Source organism: Sturnus vulgaris, chromosome 1 (genome assembly GCF_052056855.1).
Source record: "Sturnus vulgaris isolate bStuVul1 chromosome 1, bStuVul1.hap1, whole genome shotgun sequence".
Lineage (NCBI taxonomy): Eukaryota > Metazoa > Chordata > Aves > Passeriformes > Sturnidae > Sturnus > Sturnus vulgaris.
Window position 1 is genome coordinate 61875089 of NC_142243.1, and position 23710 is coordinate 61898798.

The 23710-nt window shown below is 37.7% G+C and overlaps 1 protein-coding gene across 8 annotated transcripts in view; it reads left to right on the forward strand.

Annotated features, from left to right (window-relative positions):
• The window catches only part of TNS3 (tensin 3), a 209453-nt gene extending 189417 nt beyond the window's left edge, over positions 1-20036 (forward strand). For 7 of the 8 annotated variants that reach the window (XM_014877257.2, XM_014877264.2, XM_088168126.1 and 4 more), the window contains 8 exons: positions 2644-2772; positions 5043-5138; positions 8414-8491; positions 10186-10263; positions 14464-14632; positions 15617-15685; positions 15824-15850; positions 16809-20036. In XM_014877257.2, the coding sequence (XP_014732743.2) occupies positions 2644-2772; positions 5043-5138; positions 8414-8491; positions 10186-10263; positions 14464-14632; positions 15617-15685; positions 15824-15850; positions 16809-16953 (791 nt within the window). In that variant the 3' untranslated portion in view covers positions 16954-20036. Of the gene's footprint in view, positions 1-2643; positions 2773-5042; positions 5139-8413; positions 8492-10185; positions 10264-14463; positions 14633-15616; positions 15686-15768; positions 15851-16808 lie in introns of all 8 variants that reach the window. The other variant, XM_088168117.1, reaches the window with a different exon arrangement.
• The last annotated feature ends 3674 nt before the right edge of the window (positions 20037-23710 follow it).

Here is a 23710-nt window from a genome sequence, read left to right on the forward strand (position 1 = left end):
ATTCATGTTCTGACTTACCCATTCATAGAAAAAGTAGTTTCTCGATTTTAGATTCAAACTGACCTCTAAAAGAATTATGAAAACTAGAACTAGAAATATAAAAACTAAGGCTGCAGACAAACCCTCTTAGTTTCTTTTGTTGAAAGGCTGAATTTGAGTGTGGAGTGTAGTCAAATAGTCCTGAAAATGTTCAGTTCATCAAACAAATTTTTAGCCTAACTGAGCTAACTGTGAAGTAATATAGATCTACCTGTGGTAGCTGCTGCAAATGCTCTTAGTTATGAAGCTTTACATTTTCGAATGGCAGATATGCATGAAACAATTCCTAATAGCTATCTACTCTCTGAAACGTTTTGAGTATAAGTGTGCTGTTCTGACATGATCTCAGAAAAATTCATTAGCTAGGTCACCACAAAAGCATCTTTACCCACCAGCTGTTCTGTAGCCTGAATTTCAATGTCAAGTGACATACATTATTTCTTAAAGGTCTCTACCGTGGAACAACATTTTTATGATGTATGATACAGATACAGTTCTTTTATATGTAGGTGTATTATTCAGTGAACTGAAGAAAGCTTTTATTACCTATGTGATATTTATGAGCACCTGGAGTACTGCATTTGACATACAGGAAAGACATAGACAGACCTGTTGGAGCGAGTACAGAGGAGGGCCACCAAATTGATTAGAGAGATGGAGCACCTTTCCTATCAGGAAAGGCTGAGAGAATTGAGATAGTTCAGTCTGAAGAAGGGAAAGCTTTGGAGTGACATAACTGCAGCCTTCCAGTACGTGAGGGGAGCCTGAAAGAAAGATGGGAAAGGGACTTTTTAGAAGAGCATACGGTGACAGGACAATGTTTCAGACTGAAAGTAGATTTAGATTAAATATTTTTTAAAAAATTATTTATATGAGGATGTTGAAACACTGGAGCAGACTGCCTAGAGCAGTTGTGGATGTCCTCCATCCATGAAAATGTTTAAGACCAAGTTGGATGTGGCTCTGGCCTTAGTGTCTGTCTAGTTATTAGGTTTCTCAGAGGGTGAGGATGTTCTTGTGTAGTGGTAAATGTGATGCTAAGGGAATAAAGATTATAGAAAACAGAACATTAATTCATTTTTGCATGATACCTTGCTGGTCCTTTCACTCCAGTCCCCTTTGCCTTATCTACTCAGCACCCATAATGAAAACTGAGTCTTCAGATGTGCAGAAAAATGCATGACGTGATGTGTGTCCAGAGAGGGGAGTAGATGTAAAGCAATTTTAAACCTAACTGCTTGAACAAATGAAACAATAGTCTTCCCGGCCTTTTAATATGCCTCTTTCTATCCTTGAGGTAAAATTTCTTTTAAAAAGTGTTTTAAGGTACTGATGCTGAGAAGGGGAGCGTTTGTTCTTTTTTCCTGGTGTTTAATAGACTGCTCCTGTGACGAATTATTACTGTATCCCCTTGTATTATACACTACTTAATTGCAGGGGTTTGCATATTCGTCCTTATCCTGTCAAAACAAGACATATTGTTGTGAAAAAAGGTTCTTTCCTTTGCCATCTGACAGGTAAAGAGAATAGAATGCATACACGTTTGCTTCACTCGCTTTGACAGAAGAGATAATTAATGTCTGCATTTTCCTGTTGTTTTTTTTTACTTCCCCTTTTCTTCATGAAAAGAACCTTTACTTTGTGAACATTGCTCAGGCCTTGCAAAATATGCCTTTGTGCCCCATATGCATAATATTCGTGTTCTGTGTGAACAATCAATTAAGGAGTCCAGTGTCAAATCTGGGCTTATTCTAGGGTTTCTTTGGAGGCGTGGTGATGGTTGGGAATTCTAGAACCAAAGTATACTGATACCCACAAATATTTCTAAAAAGTTTATGGGGGAGGAAAGAAAGCAAAGTACAAAGATTTTATTAAGATCAATCATTAGATTAACTTTTTGTCTGTTTTCAAAGTAAATTTAAAATTTTGGGCTACTAGATTTCAAAGTCTGCAACTGACTTGTGCAAAGCAGCAACAATTTCCCTGTAAGTGTTTCCTCTTGGGGAGAACTTCATATTGGACTTTCAGAAGAGATCCCAAAATACAGATAAAAAATATTTGAAAGTCAAAGAGCAAAATATACACTTACATTCCTTCTTTTGCTTTAAAACTCATAAGGCAGTAAAGTGGCTTTGCAGGGACAAAAACTTGGTGCTGAATGAAAATGAATCTGTTCTGTCTGTTGAGGCTGAATAGGAAATGAAAAACAGTGCTGTGTAGCCAGTGTGGGAATTACAGAGAGTTGTGCAGTCTTTTAACAAATTGACAAAATCTAAGCAGAAGTAGACTTGCTCTTGCACTGGTTGTAGGAATTCTGGTGGGACCTGAGCACTCTTCTCAGTTTAAAAATCAGTAAAAATCAGGGTTCTGTATTCAGGCTTCTTTTAAATAAGTATCTGTGAGTTTTGGACAAGGTGTTTCCACACAAGTCCCCCAAATATGCTTGGTTATATTTTGTTGTACAGCAGTGTGGGTAGAGGAAAAGATCTTACTTCTTCTGATATCCTATTCATTATATTCATTATTGTTTGCACTTCTGTACTTTCTGAGTGTATGCATTGTTCTTAAACTGTTTTCCTCTCTCTTTGCCGGAATCTTTTGCAGCCATTGCTGTTCTCAAGGAAAAGGAACCTGGGTCTTTCATTGTTCGAGACAGTCATTCTTTCCGGGGAGCCTATGGGCTGGCAATGAAAGTTGCCACACCACCTCCTTCTGTGCTACAGTTAAAGAAAGGTACTTCTACGTGTTAATAAACAAGCTATGCATAGTAGATAGTCCTTATTGGTGGGTAGCAATCTGTTGGAATCTTCCCCTCTTCTGATAAGTGCAGTGTGAATTGCAGGCTACATTTGATGTGTTATTAAATGAGACTGGATACGATGCCTCTTGTACTGTATGGTCTCACTGTGACGTGTGGCTGTGCATATGTTGTACCTCATCAACCTAATAAAAAATCAGTGTCCTCTCAGCAATTGGTCTTCCCTAGCAATCACAAGTCTGCATTTGATTTACAAGCTACAATGTAAAGTTTTCACTCGGCTGGAGGGCTGAATATTTTTGATCCCAAGGTTTTGTTTTGAGGCAGTTGCATTTCAGATACAAATCTGAAGAGATTGCTAAGGATAATTGTTTAAAAGAAGTGGTGATTTATGTACCTACTCTGTCAGCTCCAGTGCCTCCATATATAACTTGTGCCTGATGGTTGTGAAACATAAAATGAGAAGAATTAATGTAGAAATCATTAATTGATATATGGAAACTCAGCAGGCAATATCTGTAGTATTCTTGGTTCCATTTGTACTTCTGCAAGGTTAGTGGAGTGATTTTTCTAGCTGCTGTTTTTCTTTTCCAAAGCTTATTATATTTCACTAGTACATAATGACTGGTGAGGTAAGCAACTAAGATTACAGGAAAGCATTTTTTTCTTAGAGGTGTCTTTATGGAAGTATGGTTTTGGCTGTTTTACTTTTTTTTTTTTTTGTTTGGCTGTTGGTTTGGATTTGCTTACTCTGGGATAAGGTTAGCAGTTCACCTCAATTACAGTAACACTTTGAATCTTTTTTAATTTGGTATCTTGAAACAATTTCTAATAATAACTTACCATGTAGTCCTTTTTGCTGCCAATAAAAACATCAGCAGAACCACTCCAATGACTTACTGAATGAACTCAACATAGGTGATAGCAACAACTAGGAGGCAAATTGAAGGTGGCTTGTAGGTGGTTTTAGTAGTATTTTCTTATAATCATTGGTGAAATCCAGGAAGACATGAAAGCACAAACTCTGCCAGCCTTTAAGAGTTTATGTTAGTAGTAGTAATTCTTCCACTTCTCACTTGATGATATTTAGCTTTTTTGGTTTCCACTGTTTAATCCCAGAAGGCACAGATTAGTTCAGTTTCCTGTAGCATTTCTTGTTCCAGGCTCCCCTTTCCCACATACCTTATAGTTATTTATTTTTAATTTATGAGAACATAACAGCAAATAGTAAGCTATTTGAAAAAGTGATCAATGCAATCATTTGCTTGTGTAGAAGTTTCTGCTGTCCATATTAATGCATTCATCTGTATTGGCCTGAAAGTCAGCCCTTGAGGTGTTTCCTGATAGATCAAAGGGAGCAGATATGTTTGTATCTCTTTTATTAAGGTTTGAATGGTTTGATAGCTTTGTCCTGTTGTATTTGGAGAAGGATTCGTTTTGTAGTCAGGTATGAAATACTGTGAATCCATCTTTCAAGAAATATTTAAGTTGTCTTAATCATATGTCTGCATATATATGTATATGTTTAAAAGAATGCTAAATCTCGATGGAATTTTTATGTGTCTCTTGGACTTTGAATCTCCTCTTTTCATCCAACTGTACAATTTTGGTGTGTCTTAGATTCCCAAGATTGAGATTGTCTTAATATCTAGTGAAAACTTAGTGCTTCATGAAAATGTTTGTTTTCAGGCGCAGAGACTTAGCATAAAACTGCAGACATTTGGAAATGTAAAAATTCACCGAGAGAATTGCTATCGTTACCTTTGTGTAGCTAAATCTACTCTTCTTTTAATCTGGAGAACAGAACAGAATGTGAACAGAAATTGGAATGTTGGAAATTGGAGTATTTTTTAATACTTTTACTTTCTTGTCACTTTGGATACAAGTTCTTTTAATGGGCAAGTGCATCAAAATTTCTAACCATTCATTTTCCAAATTTCTGTTCCTGTCTGTAGCTGGACCATATTTGGACATTTTTCGATACCAGTGTATATTTGGATGTCAGTCACATAGGAATATAAAAGCTTTTCCTCTGGCTGTCCAAAGTGAGCTATTTGCTTATTTGTTTTCTGCAAAATGGCCTTTTAAATACATCTTGTAGTTTGCAGGGTTGGCCTAATTGTATTCTTTGCATTTTGTATATAAAACATTTGGTGGTAATGTGGAAAAACTGCTTCATAAAGATCTAGTTTGTGAGGCTTGTCTGTTAATTGCTTCTTTTCATGAGCTTTCTCTTTCAATGCAGTTGGAGATTTGTCAAATGAACTTGTAAGGCATTTTCTGATTGAATGTACTCAGAAGGGGGTACGCTTGAAAGGATGCCCGAATGAGCCATATTTTGGTAAGTACTTTGCATCACGGGGACAGAGAAAATGGAAACAATTGGCATTTGCCAGTGCTGACTTGGATGGAATACAAATGAGAAACTACTTTGTCTGAGTACTGATGACCTCTGTAGGAACCCATTCCAAGTTTTCAGGAGCCTTTTACACAATTACCATAAGCAGATGTTCAGGGCACTCTAGCACAGATGCACATGACCATGTTTCAAACAGTCCACTTGGTCTGCCACTGTCCATGTTGCTGCAGAAAGCTGAGCTAAATGACTCTTATCATCCTAATTGATTCAGGACCTGTGTTATATTTTTGCTGCATATAAGGTGGCTAAACCCCCGCTCATTTGGAGTAGGAGGGGAAAATAGGGTGGGAAAGCCTATAGGTTGAGATGAAAACAGGGAGGTGCTAACCAGTTACAGGGCAAAAGAACCTCAACTTGGGGAAAATGATTTTAAATGCTCATCCAATTAAAATCAATATTTAGATGGTCAGATGTTGAGGCATACATTCAGTGAATGTAGCTGGGCTTACAGGCTGGAAGTGCAAACTGCAGATTGATCTGTGGGTGTCCCAGGCAAGAGGCCATGACCTGCTGACCTTTTGCATAACAAAGGATGCAGGGACCTGTAGCCAGTTGACCAGATACTCAAGAGACAAAGCAGCAGCCAACCCCCGGATTTTCCTGCCCTTAGACTGTAAGGGTATCTCTCCTAGGGGGCACCCAGTTTGAGCTGTTATTTTGTTATTAAGTTGCACCAAAATTATATTATTTTAAGGATCTGGAAGTCTGAGTCTCTGCTAAGGGAAACCTGGGGTTGGGCTTGTGAGGAGACATCTGACTGTAAGTGTCGGATGTGTAACTGTGAAGGGGCTTTGAGCATCAGCTCAGATGAGGCAAGAGTGACTGCCAGAGTGGCTCCTGGATGGTCAGACAGGGAAGTTTCCTTAACATGAGAAACAAAGACAAGTATTAAATAACACCTTTCCTTTCCCTTTTCCAAGCTCAATTTCACTGCTTCCTCCCAGACTCTTCACGCCCACTGCAGTGGGTGTGAGGGCATATGGTTGTTACAGAACAGTTCCTTTACTGCTTCATCCCTCTCCCAGATTTTCCTTCCTGGGATGTGGGCTTTCCCCGTAGGCTGCCATCCTGCGGGAAAATAATCTGTTTCAGCATTTACTCTCGACCACAGAAGATGTCTCATCTGTTCCAATATGAGGTCCTCCAAAGGCTACAGAGTGGGGGATGGCAGCTTGGATACCCAGAGCATCTCCTCCTCCTGTATCCATAGCATTCCCTCTGCTGTGTCTCACCCAACCTTTTTTCCATAGGTGCCCTGCAGTGAGTCTGCTGGAATGGGCTGTGTTTGGCATGAAAAGCCCCTGAACTCTGCCCAGAGGTCATCCTGCAGTCTTCCCACCCCCTGTTACAAGTCTTGTCACATACACCAAATACGCCTGTGAAAGGATCATCTACCATAAAATTAACAGATGTGAAATTAAAGTTGTATTTAAAAGTGGATTGAAGTTTATCAGTATTTGGCATGAGACTTATCTTAAATGAGAATTTTTAGTCTATTCCTACCTCAATCTTGAAGTACCTGTTCAGGCACCTTATGTAGCCCTACTAGTCACTTAGTTTGAACATCTTAGGAGATGGTCCTAGTCTTTCAATGTGTACAGCTAGTGCTGGTTTGAAAATAAACCACAGTGAGAGATGAACCCCACACAAATACCTTAAGAGCAGGTTGGAGTTACATTTTAATAAAAAACATTACAGTAAATGCAGTGATACAGAAAACTGGCTTAAACTCACAGAGTACAAACTCATGCTCTATTGGTTGGGGTGGTTGTCTCAGTCTGATTAAGCAGTGGTTGCAGTCCTGTTGAAGTGATGATTGCAGTCTTGTTGAAAGCAGTGGTCCTGTGAAAGGTCTGGTCCTCCTCTGGGTATGTTGAGCAATGGTGGTGGTGCCCCAAGTCCCCAAAACCCCAGATGATACATAGTCACATTCAGGTGGTACCTCCCTCACAATGGAATGATGTAATACTCTTGAGTCACTGCAGTCCATTCTTGCTGGGGCCATGGAGTCCATGATGGCTCCAGAGCAGAGATAACCCCCTCAGGATGGGTGTAGTTACCACAGCAGAGTTAATTGTGAAGACTAGAAAACTGTTGCCTTGCAGAGTTTGAGTCTTTTCCCTTATCTAACACCCAGCTTGCAGTCTGAAGGGTTGGGTGCAGGGCAGCTGTTGAAAATGACCCACGGTTAACACTTCATCAAGAATTGTGTAGTTGGGAGTAGAGTACATAGCTTAATTACACCCCACATTGTAATCCAGGACACAGCTTCAAAACTGCTTCACAAAGTGGGTGAGCAGGCACTATTACACATGTTTATGGGTAAGATAGTGGAGGACTAATAGGATCAATCAGTCTTTGCCTTTCTGTAAGACCCTTATAGAATTGGGTCGTCTTTCCATCTCAAAGAAATTTTTGACAGACTGTGAAGATGAGATTGGTTTTGGTTGAACTGGGATTTTTCTCCAGCACATGGTTATAATGTTTGCTGCTTGTTAGTAAATGGGATTGAAGTGTGGCTTTTTCTACAGATTGATAAATACTATGCCTTCCTCTCACTCCTTATAGTCTCACATGCTAATATCAAAGATAACTAATGTTGAATTACTTCACTTAAGCCAAGACCAAATTGCAAGAGTGACCTTGAATAGAAAAGAAGAATGATTTACTAGAGAATACTATGTACATCACTGCTACATTAAATGGAAGAGGTTTTGCCTGGACTGTCTTTTATACTTTCAGAAGTACAAAACAGAGGTGTGTAGACAGAACACTAGATGATGAAGACTAGGTGGCTAAGAGGTTGAACTTGCTTTTTTGTTCCTCATCATGTAGCACAAGTGACCTCTTACGCTCTTACCACCTTGGTAAGCATTTACTACAATTAATGTAGCAGAAGTCAAGAGCATTGCAAAGAATTTACTGACTTCTATATGTTACTGATTTTGTCATTTTTTGATTTCTCCATTTGAAGCCAGACATTTAGGTTAGGATCTAAGCAGTGTATTTAAGAGGGAAAACGAAAATATTATTGTGATTAATGAGTTCAAGAGGATCTTGGCTTAGGTCTCAAGAGATTTTTAAAGGGAATCAGAGGGGGCCCTTAGTTTATAAAATACTTGAGAGCAAACATACTTTATGCATTCTTGTTGTCTACCAAGTTAACTGTGCGTATCTTGTTACTTTTCTGACCACAGGGAGTTTGACAGCTCTGGTGTATCAGCATTCCATCACTCCACTGGCATTGCCCTGCAAGCTTCTCATCCCAGACAGAGGTATGCTTGTTGAAGTACAGAAGAGATACTTCCAGACAAGTTTTGCTTCAAAGTGTCAGTACTTGAAGGCAGGTGAATGTGTCACCAGTTGAGATCTGAGCAAAAATGCACCGAAGAGGAAGCTGTGTTGTTGTCTTCAGTATTGGTGATGACCCTTATCCAAAGTGTGGTTGTGAGCATACTGGTACTGTGATATTCCAGTCATAAACATATTCATCATGGAAATCCATGCAATAATTTACCATGTGGGAAGACAAATGTACTTCTTAGTCATGATATTAGGCAGCGTATGGTTAGGTTTAGCCACCCATTCAGGTCTGGATAGCAAAAGGACAAGTAGGTAAGAGTAGATGGTGCCCTGAGTGCGACACTGACAGGAAGAGTATAGCAACTTGCACAGGTTTCAAATATTGTTCAAGTAAATGATCAAAAAGCCTATGTTGTATCGTGGGATTATGATTTTAATTTTGTTTAGACTGATTTCATAAATCGCTCTAAGACAAAAACAAAATGCTCATGCTTGTCCAGTAATTCAGTTGTCTGATACTTTCCCACGTGAAGTTAATCCCAGACACATTATTGAAATATTAAATGTTCTTGTGGTTTGTGACTTTAAAGGGTTTTTTGAACCCTTTAAACTTTTGTTACAGACCATATGTTAATGTACAAAAATAGTATTTGATTTATGTGAATACATCCGTGAAACCGTTTTAGCACAAAATGTGCTGTGGTAGATGTGACAAGAGATGTCATGCATTTATATGGCAAAACAGTGTGGAAGTTGGCTGGTTCTCTTCATCTTCCCTCACCTAAGACAGAAAACTTACTCTGTTCTTCTAGAGGTGCAGGACTGGAATATTTTTACTTATCTTGCCTAAACATACCACAGTGAAATTTTATTTTGGATTTATTTTTTAATCCGATTTGATCATGCATTTTGAGATGATATTCTGTAGTTAGTGAGAGGATACAGTGCCTGGAGTATTTAAAATGTTTGGATAACTGTAACTCTAGCCATATGAATAGTGTCACAAACTGTATTGTGGCTCTCATTTGATTATATTCAAAGACTGTATGCCTCATGCTAAATGCAGCAGTAAGTGAGATCTTTTTACATGCATTAACATACCCGAAATAACATGTTGGTGGATGGTTTTCTTACTACTTTTAACACTCAGTTGGGAGGCAAATGTTCCACTGCTGTCTTATAATGGTTCAGATGGGTTTTTTTTCAACTTAAAAAGAAGGTTGTGTTGTCATCCTCTGAATCAAAGTATTATTGATTTCATCATGATAACACAAAGTCTTTCTGTATAAATTAGTGTAAATTATACAAATCAAATGAAATTATTAAAATCACAGCATTCAAGATATTTTCAGGCTGTAGTGAGGGAATATAGCTATAAGTATTGTCTTAATGTATCATCGTGTGAGTTCCTCCAGCATATGCCTGTGTTAAGTCTTTTATTGTCAGGAAATAAAGTTTAAGCATCCCGCTTGCAGTGCTCAAGGCAAAAAAACCTCATGCAGCACAAAACCTGCATAAGTGATTGTAATTGCAGATAAAAGGTTTCTGGCCAAGAGTTGTCCAGTAGATGAGGTCACAGTTACAAATGCTAAGGTCATACATGACTGTGGACTTTGATTTGTTATTTAAGTCCATACATGACATGGACGGTGTTTTCTGTTTGCAGATCCCTTGGAGGAGATAGCAGAAACTTCTCCACAAACTGCTGCAAACTCAGCTGCGGAGCTTCTCAAACAGGGTGCAGGTCTGTTGAACTTTTGTCCTTGTATTTGACTGTTCCCAAAGTTTGTATCTTACAGTCTGGGAGAAGCTGAACCTTAGACTGGATTAAAGGATGTGTAAAGGTAGCAGTTAAATTCATTGTGCTGAGTAGGAGTGCAAAGGGCACTGTGAGTATATGTACCAGGTTTTTTCTGTTATCTGCAACCAGCTCCTATGCTGTACAACCCTGTGTTTGTTTTCCAGTCATGTGTCTCGTGAGACTATGGGGTATACGTAGGTTACTTCAAGCACTTTTTAAGCAGGACATTGCTTTCATAACCGATAGACTTTCAGGTGATATTTTCAGCCTGTGGTTGCAGAGTTTCAAGAACTACGTGTGAGATCTACAAAAGCCAACTAAGGAAGGTGTTGAGTTAGGGTTAAGTTCTCATCATTGTGGTTAATGGTATTGCTGCAAAATCCTTACTGTTGCATCAGTCTGAAAAAAAAAAAAGAAAGAACAATTCTTTGTACTTATTTGGTGCTGCGTGTTATTAGGAAATGTCATGTGTCTTTTCCACTGGATGCTTTTATAGATTCTTGTGCATAGTGCAGCACCCATTCTGACAAGCTGAATTGTGTTACTGCAGGCTTATTTGATGTGACAGAAGAACCATGACCTGAGTATCTCCAAATGATGTGATGCTATGCAATGTTACTATCTGTATGGCTCTCAAACTGGGGTGTTTGCAACAGCTCTGTAGAGGAGTGCTCTGCTTCTTCTCTGCTTTGTTAGTGTGCAGCTGATTCAGAGAGCTAGTTAAACAGCTTGTCTGGTAAAGTGTGATGGTGTCCTAACACACCATACTGGACAATGTGCTGCATGATCTTAAAGTTGTCCGCAGTAGAAATGCCACCAGCTGCATTACTCTGCTGTACAGTGGGCGTGTTCAGGGGATCCTGCCCATGCCCTCCCATGATCCTTGGTTTTCAGGTTGCTATGCATTCTCCCCAGAAGCCACCCAATTAATGCCATTAGATAACAGGAATACACTACATTTGCATTCTTTCGAGTTTAGCCTACCACTGGATCCACAAGTGAGTGTTGTGGCAAAGCATGCATTTCTAAGAATGCTGGCTGATTGCCCTCATGTATTTTAGAGCACTTCTGAAGGGGCAGTTGTCAAGCTGGACAGCTCTGGAGAGAATGTCGCTCCTTGCTTATGCAGCAATCTGCTTTGAGTTCAAAATTTGAAGCACCACTTAGAGTGGTGTAATTGAGCAGGCATGCGTAGCTGAGGCAATGGCAAACCTTTGTGAGGCTGTGCTGCAAGTAAGCATGAGTTGGCTCACTGGTCATGTTTGTTGTGGCCAACAGGGAAAAAAAACAGAATCAATTTTTGTAGAGCTTTACTTCTTAGAAAAGCCATCAAAAGGGGCATGCATTGTCTTCCAAGAAATACTGGTTTCTCCTTGCTCAGACAATGCTTTTCAAGGAAAAACAAATAATTCTTTTTTTCAGCTGGGGCAGTAGTCAGATAAGTCTTAATGGGAGCTGTCGTATTATGGATCATTTAGGGTACTTAGTGCATTTGTTTTTAACCTGTTCTGTTGTTTTTGTTATTTTTAAACAAGGATTTGGAACCCAAATAAATTCGCTATGAGAGGTTCTCAGAGGTTTTTTTTGCCTTGATACGTAGGGTCCCTTCCCATCACAGAAGCATTCAAGTTGTGGAGTTCAACACTGAAGTGCAGACTCAAAATGTGTAAATTGAGTCCTTTCAAAGAAACTTTAAAGCAGATACACTTTCTCCCTGCTCTTCTATACCTACACTTCTCTCACTCCATAAGCAAAAAATGATGTGTTTTCCTAGAATGATTATTTTTTATAGTTACTTGAAAAAACCTAATGAGCATTTCCAGGTTCTGAGTGCTGAAGCTAACTAGAAATCCTTTTCTTCGTAGACACTGACAGTTGAAGACTAGGAACCATACAATAAGATGCTTTTCCTTAGAATACATATTGCTTTATTAATCTTCCTGTTCAGCAACAAAATTTTCTGCCCAAATAAATTGGAGTTCCTAATTTCTCTTTACACTAGTCAAGAAACTAAGCATTCTGAACAAAGGACATTCCCAGTCTAAAAGCAGCTTTGTTAAGCTGTTGTTGATGACACAAGTGCTCCAAAATGTGCCCCCTAAAAGAGAAGAGCAGCAACATTGCAGGGCAGCTGCATTGAACGAAAATTCATCCTTTGTTCTAGCTTGGAGTATGGTTTCTCTAGGATTACTGTTCTCGATACCTTGTCAGATCATGCATGATGTTCTTAAATGAGTAATCTTTCAGTGTTTCTCATTACCTTTCCTCTCATTTTTAAGCTGATGTGTTTTCACTTTGCAACATTTTTGTAAAAGTTTCCATTTATTATTTTCTGTGCTACAGAAGCAAAGGAATCTCTTGTATTGGGTAACTGCTGTTTGAACTATCACTTTGAGGGCAATCTAGATAAAATGCTTGGAAATTTCATTTAGAAACAAAACCTGAGAACAGTCTGTTGACAGCAATGCACTGTGTGGCAGAAGAGGAAGGGACTCTGACGTGTCTGGCTGTGAAAGAAGGGAAGCTTCCAGTTCTGGGGAAAAGATCCACAGGATAGTAAAGAACTTAAGATCTGCACCAACCATACACAGTAATGAGGGGAGAAGAAGAGAGCTTATGGTTTGGAATGTTCATTACAGTTTTGGGTTGCTACTCGTCATCTTAAGTCCCTCTGCATGAATTATAACTGATTCAAGCAAAAGTTATTGAAATTTCCTCAGAAATGCAGAAATACGTTTTTTAAATTTTACACTTGTAAATCAAATAAATGAAATCTCAGGATCCCTTCTTTCACTGATGGGCTCCAGAGCTTGAAATTACTAGACTGATCATTATGCTGGAATCAAACTTAGGCTGATGCAGTTTTTAAGTGTATGATTTCTTGGTTGTTTTGAAAATGCCAGTGTCTAGCTCTATAATTTTATGTAGATAATCATAGGAGAAATCTTAAGACAGATTACAGAATAGCTAAGTAAAAAGTGAAACTGTTAGATTGAATTTAATCTTTGCTTTCATAGTAATGTTGGCAAGCCAAATGAAACTGCTAAACAAATGAAATGTAACCATGGTAATTTGTATGTGACAACTGACAGAGTTGTAAGTTTTGTCCTGGATACCTACACAAGTGTTTTTACCAAACACAAAATCTCTTTGTGCTAGTGTTTAGCTCTGGGTGTGCATAATCATTCTTGCTTTTTCTTAATTTGTTTGTAAATTTAACTTTATATCACGGTCCCATAGTAAGCATGTGAATAATTCTATTAATTCTATATAACAGGTCATACTTTAGATGGCACTGTACTATGTTGTATTATACAGCACTGCTACTTAAATATATTATAGTAGTAGTACTGTGTAATGTATAGTAGTATACTATTATATACTATAATATAGTATAATATATATAATACTATAATATAATATAGTATAATATAATAGTATACTATTATATATTATATATTGTACTACTATGTAATGCTATATAATATTAATACATATTTTCCCAGTGCTCACTGCATATTTGGTATGAAACCATGTAAAAAATAATATTTGGTAGCCTTAGAAACCAGTGAGCATCTATTTTATAGAGATATTTCAGAAGTTGCTAATATCTCTAGAAGAGGAATAGTACTTCTACAAGTAAGTGTATGCTGAAATAAAGAAAAGGCCTAAAAATATATGTCAGTAATTTTTATCAGTGTGGAAATTGTTTTACTTGCCCTGAAATCATAAAACATACAGAACGTTATGGAATTAATGAGAAATGAGCTTTGAAATAACCGTCAGTTGTTTTTGGTGTGAAAGCATTCTTGTCTTCCCAATCAAGTGAATGGTTTCCTTTGAGTATAGTTTAATTATTTGAAACTGTAGAAAGTGTGAATGTATGCTGTAAATGTGTGTTTTCTTACTAGCTGATGTATTTGAACTTAAAATCAAAATATCCCCATTCTTTCAGGTATGCCTTTGCTCCAGTACTACCTACAAGTGTACTCTCTGCTGTTGTCTTGTATTCTTGTATTTATCTAAATTTCTGCAGCATATCTATGGGTAATAGATAAATATAGTCCTAGACTTTGATATAAAGGTATTAAAACCAAAGGGAGAGCAGTGACCTCTCTAAATCTTTCTGCTTTTTCATTACAGCTTGCAATGTTTGGTACCTGAATTCAGTGGAGATGGAGTCCCTCACAGGGTACCAGGCAGTGCAGAAAGCCTTGAGCCTGACGCTGATGCAAGATCCTTCTCCTGTCTCAACCGTTGTCCATTTCAAGGTGTCTGCTCAGGGAATCACACTGACAGATAATCAAAGAAAGTAAGCAAAAGAAGGATGGGAAGAGACTATCTGGCCCTGTTCCTGTCAGGTGTTGACCTCTATTGATTTGATGTTCCTAGTTACATTTTACAATCTCTGTCTCAGGATAATAGGATTATAGGAATGGTGGTGACTGTGTAAGATGGCTGCAATACAGGAAAATATATTTTTTTAGGCTGTGGACTTTATTTCCACTTGGTGTATTTTACCTTTGGAAGGTCACTTTGATATGACATTTTTTATTGTTATTTCTCATAAAAAGGGAAAGTAATGGCTTTTTTTTTGATATTGAATGTATTCAGTGAAATCATTTATCTTCATGGTGTCTTCCACCAGTATCACTGAACAGAGCTGACTTAAGTAGATGCTGTGTATCTCCAGGATCTGAAAAAGAGTTTTAGATAGCCTGAAAAAAACTGTGATAAAAACTTAATTTATATTTACTTTGTTCTAAGTGCTAGTTAGGCTACCACAAAGTCTTTCAGTTAGAAAAATTACAATAACAAAGGAAGGACAACAGCAGTTCGTTATAGGTTAAAAAAAAAGAAGTGCCAGACTTCTTCATTCCGTAGGGTTTGCAATCCTTTGTGGCAGATCACAGAACCTTTACTTTAATTGTAATGCCTAGGAATGTGATTATTTTGAAATGCAATATGATCAAATTATTCATAAGTTCCACAGAGTTGTCTGTCCCATTAAAATAGAATCGAAATGGCCAGTTTTTAGAAAAAATACATTCCATATTTCTAGGTCTTAGCTTGAGAATCAGTTTTCCTTTAGTTCAAAAACTTCATGTTAGTGTTCTAAAATTTATTTATTGGGTTGGAGCAGTTCAGGTGGCTTTCAAAATCATGCAGAGATAGCAAAAAATATTGTCTGTATTAAATTAAGACTAAATGTGATTTATTTTTCAGATTAATTTATTGTTTAGTGTTCTAAGCGTCTTTACTGTTTCTAAAATTTGTTTTAATTCTTCCTATCCAGACTCTTTTTTCGGCGACATTATTCAGTTAACACTGTTCTCTTCTGTGCTTTGGATCCACAGGACAGAAAGTAAGTATGACAAACAGTATTTTTAGTATGTTATTTGTATTGTTCTACCAAAAACCCCAACAAACAAACCAAAACTAACATAGGTTTCATTTTTATTTCTCCATTCTGTGTTTTTTTACTGCTCTCTTAATGGACAAGGTGGACGAAAGATGGTCTTTCTGCAAAGTAAGTGGAGTTTCTTTTAACTGAATGTTTTAGGAATATCATGAAAGTGATGGGTTTCTTGGTGTTCTAAATTACTTTTGTCTGAGACATGGAAGGGAAAGCAGCTGTTCAGAGACAAAAGCCTCTCAGCTCTTTGTAATTAGATATTGGTTACTTCATCTACACCTCTGCAATTACGTGATGGGTGGTGGTGGTAAGTCTGGAGCCAGAGCTAGCATGGTTTATTTAGATTGCAAGATTGTGATTTTACTGTGGTTTCAGACATTAGAGATATTTGCCTCTCAGTTTTGTGTTCCAGCTGTCCAGCAAGACTTAACACAAGCTTTTCTCACTTAGACGATAGCTTTAGAAAAAATCCCTCTCCTGGTACATAGATGAAAACACTCCTAGTAATATTAGTATGTGGCATAAATACATGATTACCTGTGGATTGCAAAGTTTTTTCTGTTGAAAGGAAATGTTGTCACCCTTCAATCAAAAGAAATAAGTTAAACAGAGAGGCTCAGCACTTGTTTCTGGAAAGGAACAGAAATAGATGGTTTAAATCCTTTTCCCAATGCTCGGTCCACCAAGGTGTATGGCCCTCAAAATCATCTCTTTGGGCAATCCCTGAGACACCACACCACTTGTCCACCAAACTGTACTTACTGCTGTAAGAGAACAGCAGTATTGAATCAGATTAAATATATCTCCAGGGTCAACAGCATGTCTCTGGCAGCAAAGAGTACAGGATGCCATATGAACAGAGTAGGAGGGAGGGGATGGTCTCCTTGCCTGAGTCTCCTGATCTGGCTGGTCCATCTGGACCACTGTGTTTAGCAGTCACATGGAGTCTTGTCCATCAGAACAGAGAAGTCTGCTATGTGTGCTTGGTTTCTGCAGTATCTTTTCTGTTTTATGAAGTGATGCAATGCCTATCTGTCAGTTCTGTGACATACTGTGATTGCTGCCCTTGCAGAGTGTTTGGGTTCATTGCCAGGAAGCAAGGCAGTGCCACAGACAACGTGTGCCACCTCTTTGCAGAGCATGATCCAGAACAACCTGCCAGTGCCATTGTGAACTTTGTATCAAAGGTCATGATTGGATCCCAGAAGAAGATCTGATGCCTTTCCAGCCTTGATTCAGAGCTCTTCACTGACTTCACCGAAGGAAATCACTGTGAGAGGGAGAAAGGCTATTCAGCAACAATGTCTGAATATTGTCATTCCCAATATGGAAAGCAGAGGGTGATCTGTGTATGGTGTTTGTGAGAGCTCAGGCTTTTATTTCAAAGTGCCTCACAAAGCATTATTTCTTTGTTTTTATATCAGAGGACAAAACAAAAGAAGCTGGGTGCTACCCAAAACCACGTAGCCTTTACCTGAATGAAGCATAAATGAAGAACTTTTCTTCTGATGGGTTTCTAATATATCTTCATATGCTGTTTCTCACAATTTATTGGAGTAGAAATACTTACTAGATTATGCTACTTTTTTGTTCAGGAAGTGTTTTGTAAAACCTCCACAAAGGCACTTGCCATGGTTGCATCAATGGTAGTTACAGGCCTTGCAAACATGCTTTTAGGAGAATGATCATCTGAGGAAAACTATTTGCTCTTCCCTATGTCTTTGTGATGAGAACTGAATGGAGAAAGGGGAAGATGTATGTGAAGAGAAGGTTTGTGCAAGTTGTTTTCTGGTAAGAAAGGAGTAGCTATATTAAGTATGAAGAAGGCTGAGCTGTTTTAGTTTGAAAAATTTTTTAATAGAGCAGAAATGTCAGAACAAAAAGTGTGAAAATCTGCTATAATTAGGAGAGTTTTGTAATTTTTTTAATACAGAGAACCAAGCAGGGAAGATTAAGCATTTTAGTAATTACAGGATAAAAATGAGGGAAAAGCAAAGAGGAAGATTGTATAATTTATGCATTTTTACCTGTGACAGATTATTTATAGTCAATCTCAGATTTTGGTATGTCAGAGATAATTCTTAATCTCAACCAGCGCTGATCTTTACCTCTAGCACTATTTTGTTTAAGTAAATGTGTGTCTAGCCTGTGCCTTGCTAGAGGCAATAGTCTGGTATTTTGTCTTTTTTCTTACAGTGACAAGACACTTCCCATTTTCTGTCTCTGCAATACTGTTTTAATCCCCTACATAATATGTAATTATATTTATGGAGTATTTTACCCCATTATTTTGCTGCAGTTTTGAGGATTTTTTTACTTTTTTTTATCTGTAGGAACTATATTTGATTTTTTATTCCTTGAGTTAGGGAATTTGAAAGTGAATGGAATTAATTTTGTTACTTTGTACCATTTCTTGAGAGCATTTATGTCATGATTTCTACATCCATATGGACACTTGTACATATCTCTTTATCTTTCTTTACACACTGATATTTGAAATAGATAAGAAAATGTTATTTAGCTTTACAGAAAATTGATGCAGTAGGTTACAGTGGAAGCATGCATAAGGGGAGTAAGCCACTGAGATCTCCTGTGTAGTTCCCATTCACCCAAAAAGAGCAATACTAGACCCCTGTATGAGAACTGATGGTTATAATGCAATTTTAGTGTGGCAAGTGCTGAAAAATTTCATTGCTTCTATTTCTTTCATGTGTTGCTGTCAACATTATATTAATAACCTGAGGAATAAAATAACATTCTGTATTTTGCATGTTGATACATGAGCCACTTTATCCAATTGTAGATTTGAATCCTTTTATCCACCAATTTGAACTACATTTGTCCTGTATAAAATATGGGTTTTTTTTAAACAGCTCTCTTTGTATTTCCTACAGTATTAGGACCATGTTAAACCTTATTCAGTGACCATAGCTGAAATATTACCAAATTATTAGTGTAACTACCAATTTTGTGTAAATAACTTTATGCTTTTTAAAAGGAAGGTAGTGAGGAAGAGAGAGAGAGAGAGAGAAGAAATATTTGAAGTTTAATGTATTTGGATCAGAAAATGGTTTATTAGTATCAGTGGGCATTGGATATCTGTAGAAGGGTGAAGCAATCCAAAGTGCTGAATTCAATAGCTACCATTGAAGCAACAAAGGCAAGTAACTGATTAATAACATATAATTCTGTTCTTTTGGCACAGAGGTATACTACTTACACAGTGTTTATATACCATCCAAAAAAAAAGAATGCAGTTCTTATTTCTAGGAGCTTTGCTCCTTTTATAAAATGTGACAACAAGTTTTCTTCTAAGATTCTTTTGGTGTACAATGATTCCAGTTGCCTAATCTCATCACCCTGTTGGAGCCCAGAGAATTTCTTCAGGTGATATCTCAAGCAGATTTAAGTCTCAATTTGATTTTAATCTGATATGTTGTAAGAATTGAAATGAGGAGGATTTTTTTACTATATTTTTTCACTTCTGTAGATAATAAATTTTAGTGTGTCTTCTTAGACACTAAGTGTTGGCCTTTGGGCTGAAAATAAAATGTCTTTTTTTTCCCGTGTATTGTCATTTCCATTCAGGACCTTATTTTTTATTCCTTGTACTTTCTCAAGGTCTCCTGAATTTAAAAGCATGAGCGATTGCATGCTGACACTCCTGGTGGTATTTTCTGGGAGTTTAGCTCTATTTGCTAAATGGGAAAAAAGAAGTTACCCTGTTTCTAAGGGAGATTTTCTATTTTGCATTCCTTTGGATGGTATGTTGGCATGTGCATTTGCTCTGTAATGAATTAAAAAATGCACAAAGCAAGATAGTTCAGTATGTACCATTATGTCGTCTGTGTAGAAAAATATTCATGGAACTTACATGTTCATGGAAAATACAAGACTAATTTTTATATAGCACTTTCTTTCAAGATTTTTGGTAGATGTGTATATGCAATTTCATAACTAATGGCAGCAAGTTGACACTTATATTTAGCCAGACTCCTGTTAATGTGGTTAGTAAATATACTATTGTAATCATACAGTGTTAAACTACAACAATGCTAAAAGCCACGTTTTTAATTAAACAGTTTCACTGTATCCAACAGTATCATTAAATATTTAATGTTTCTTTCTTGGTTTTTCCTACTAGTGAAAATTTTCACATTTTTCTTGAAATTGTAAAGAAGCATCTAAAGGTCTTCAGTATATAAATGAATGTTCTATAAATTCTTTGTATAGTCGTTTTCTCTGCTCTTCACATACTGCCTCTTTCAGATTATAATAAAATTACAAATGTGAAATTCCACCATATGATGTCACAGAGCAGTCTGTTCTGAACGAAAGTTACCTTCAAAATCAGCTAATAAGCAAAACCTCCTTCATGAATTAAGAATTATTTGGGTGCTGGGGTTTAGTTGTAATAAACATTTGAGATTTCTTTCAAGGATTTCATATGCACCTGTGTTAGTGGTTCAAGTCAGTTAAAGCGTATGATTTTCATAGTTAATTTGTGGTTATAATGGTATAAAAGTATCTATTGTCTGCATTGCATATTTCAGTGTAAGAAGGAAGATTATGATATCATCCTCTGAGATACTGTAATTATTTAGCTGTGCCTCCACACTGCTTACACTGGAAGACCTTCCAGAGGGGGTCTGACCCCCTGAATTTTAACCTGGCTGAAACAGGTACAAAGTCAGTGCATCAGACAGACTGTGAAGGTTGAGTTATATACATGCTTTTCAGGATTATTTCTGAGCCTGATAAACTCTGGTATGTCATTTATACCTTTTCTGTGAGGCATAAGTGGCAGGAATTTTTCATTCAGTGGGCTTGACTGTCATTCATCACTACAGTCCATTACAGTGAGATTATGCATGGTTATAATGTGACAGGTAATGACAAGTGTTGGTCTTTTATTAGAATGAATTATAACGTGGAGCAGATGACAAGGATGCAATAGTAAAATGGATCTTCTGTGTCAAGAGTCCAGTCTCTTCTGTTAAACTCTTGTCCTTGAACCTGGATGCCATTGTGTATGTGTGCTGCTGTTGGGTGCATTTTAAGGCTGCTCTGGAGTCTCTTTGCCCCGGTGGAAGAAAGTCTGCTTTCAGGATTCATCCTAGATATGTTCACAACTGGTTTATATGCAGTTGTTCTTATGCCAGTGTTCTCTTAGTATGAATAACTGTTCTCTCCTTGAGATATTTATAGCAGGAGATCCGCTCCCCCTTGTGTCCCTCAGTCTTCTTTTGGCAAGACTAAACAAGTCAGCACTTGGCCTTTATGTGTTTTTGTGTTTGAAAGGCTGTTTTTTGTCAGTTATGTAATTTCTTTGGAGAGACCTTTAAGAATACAGCCAGACTCTTCATAAAAGGGCCAGAAGCTGCTGCCTTGTAATTTTTTAAATGTTTGTGTTAGAAAACTCTTGGAACAAAACTTGGCCCTGCAGGAGAAGTAAATCCCTCATTTGTTTCTGCTGTTGATACCTAGAATAAAGGTTACAGTAGTGTAAACTGTATCAGGCAGTGTGGACAAAGGAAATTACAAGGGCAAATAGCTGAAGAAGTTTTTAAAAGCCAAAGTCAGAAACAGGAAGCTTGCTGGAGACTTAGGACATCTGGCAAACTATCAAGAGGGCAAAGGGGAATGTTTGAGAGAATTATAGGATCTTGCTGAAAAAACTGAGAAGGGATTTGCATTACAAGGGATATCAGACCGGAACTATTCTCTTCCTTTGAAGACATTTAGTGTCTCACAATGTACACGCTTGGACCAGCTTTAATGTTTTATTATTTGCAGAATCACAGGGTGGTTGAGGGTGGAAGGGGCCTAAGGAGATCATCTAATCCAACTCTTGTTTAAAGAAGGACCTCCAGAGCCATTTGTCCAAACAGCTTGAATTCACCAGGGGTAGAATCTCCACAGTCTCCCTGGTCAATGGGTGGTAGTTCTGAGTCACCCTCACAGTGTTTCTTGATATTCAGAGGTAACCTCCTGAGTTTCAGTTTGTGCAAATCACCTCTTGTCCTATTATGGGGCACCATTGGAAAGAGCCAGGCACCCTCTATATTTATACACATTAATGAAGCCATGCTGAGTCCATGGAGGTGATCAGAGGGCTGGAGCACCTCCCCTATGAGGACAGGCTGAGTGAATTTGGATGGTTTAGCCTAATAAAGTGAAGGCTCCAGGGAGACCACAGCCTTCCAGTACTTACAGAAGGCCTGCAGCAAACATGAGGAGGGACTCTTTATCAGGCAGTGCAGTGATCAGATGATGGGTAGCAGAGTCATGGTTTTAAACAGACCCAGGGTAGGTTTAGAAGAGGAAATTCTTGGAGTCAGAAGGTGGTGAGGCACTGGAGCAGGTTGCCCAGAGGAGCTGTGGATGCCCCATCCCCAGAAGTGTTCAAGGCCAGGTTGGATTGGGCTTTAAGCAGCCTGATCTAGTGGAAGGTTCTTTCTGCCCTTGTAAAGATCTTTAAGATCTTTTCCAACTCAAAACCATTATATGATCTATGATTGTGTGACCCACAAATAGGTGGTACTTTGCCTTGTGAAGATCTCTAGCTACACAAATTTGGCAGTGTATTATGGAAGGTGTTCTAGGTTGCAGCAAACCAATGGTGCCTTTACAGTAGGATAAAGTGTTTACAAATGGATTCACCTCAAATTTCTGCATGACCATTTAAAAACACTAAGTCTTTAAAATTATTAAAATACAGTTTTCATAATTGTAAAAATCTTCTAATGTCATTGGTAGTTATTTGAAGAGTTGTTTAAAAAGCAGAACTAGCTTTTTATGTAACAATGACTTATTTTCTGTTACATACTGTCCTCAAATTTGGTTTTAAATATCTACAACTATTCGTGTCCTAATTAAATCTGACTAATCTAATTCAATCTAACTTTTGGATTTTTTTCTGTTGCCACCTGTATCATATACAAGTCATGATTTGTTTGTAAAGCAGATGGCAGGTATGAAAGAAAATACAGGAAAACAAACTTGGATGAAATGTTCTATGGATGGGGAGTCAAAATGTGGGATGGACTTGGTCCAGGAGACCTGCATGCTTGTGCTTACTGCAGTAGAATAATCCAGCTTTAAAAATAAGCAGAACTATGTTGATTGAAGTGCTAGTTTCAAGCCTTTCTGTTTGCAAGCCAATGTGAAACTGCCAGTGAAGCACATGGTAATTGTTTATACCTAGGATATAGGACTGATGAGAGGAGGCCCTCTCGTTTCTGCAGGAAGCTTCATGGCACACAAATTTCTCCCTGCATATGAAAATGGTTAAAATGCATTCCTATAACTTAGTTCCATAGCAAGCTTGGAGTCATATTCTCATGGATAAGCATGTTTTACTCCAACTGACAAGAAGACAACAACCCCTGAAAGTAACTGCTAGATGAAATAATTTTCCTTGCTGGAGCACTCAAACAACTTTTGACCACTTCAGTTCTCTTTCCATAAAGAGTACCAGGTACCAGGTATTTGAAATAGCACTTAGAAGTCTGTTAAGGATTTTTATGAGGAAATACGGCTTAACATGTGTCAGTATGTTTTGTCACAAGGCAGTTAGGAAAAAAAGTCCCTAAATGGGGTATGGATCATGTAGTGGGCTAACTACAGTGTATAATATATACATGTGCTGAAACCTGTATTTGAATTTGTTCCTGCCAAACGTAAATTTGATCTCACACCAACTGTAGAACATCCAGATTTGATTTGTTTTTCTGTATTACTTCATAAATCCATACCTGTTTCTCAGCAAAAATGGAGTAAACATGGTTTGAATCTCTTCAGTGGTAATATTTAGTCACCTTTCACTATAATTTAGGACTTCTGTGCCTCATTTTGTTAGAATAACATGTTGAATAGCTCAGAATTTTGCTTGCTCCTACCTCTGATACATTTGTTAGGTGGGGAATACTTAATCCAGTTCATTGAGTGGCATGCAGTCTGAGTATAAATTTT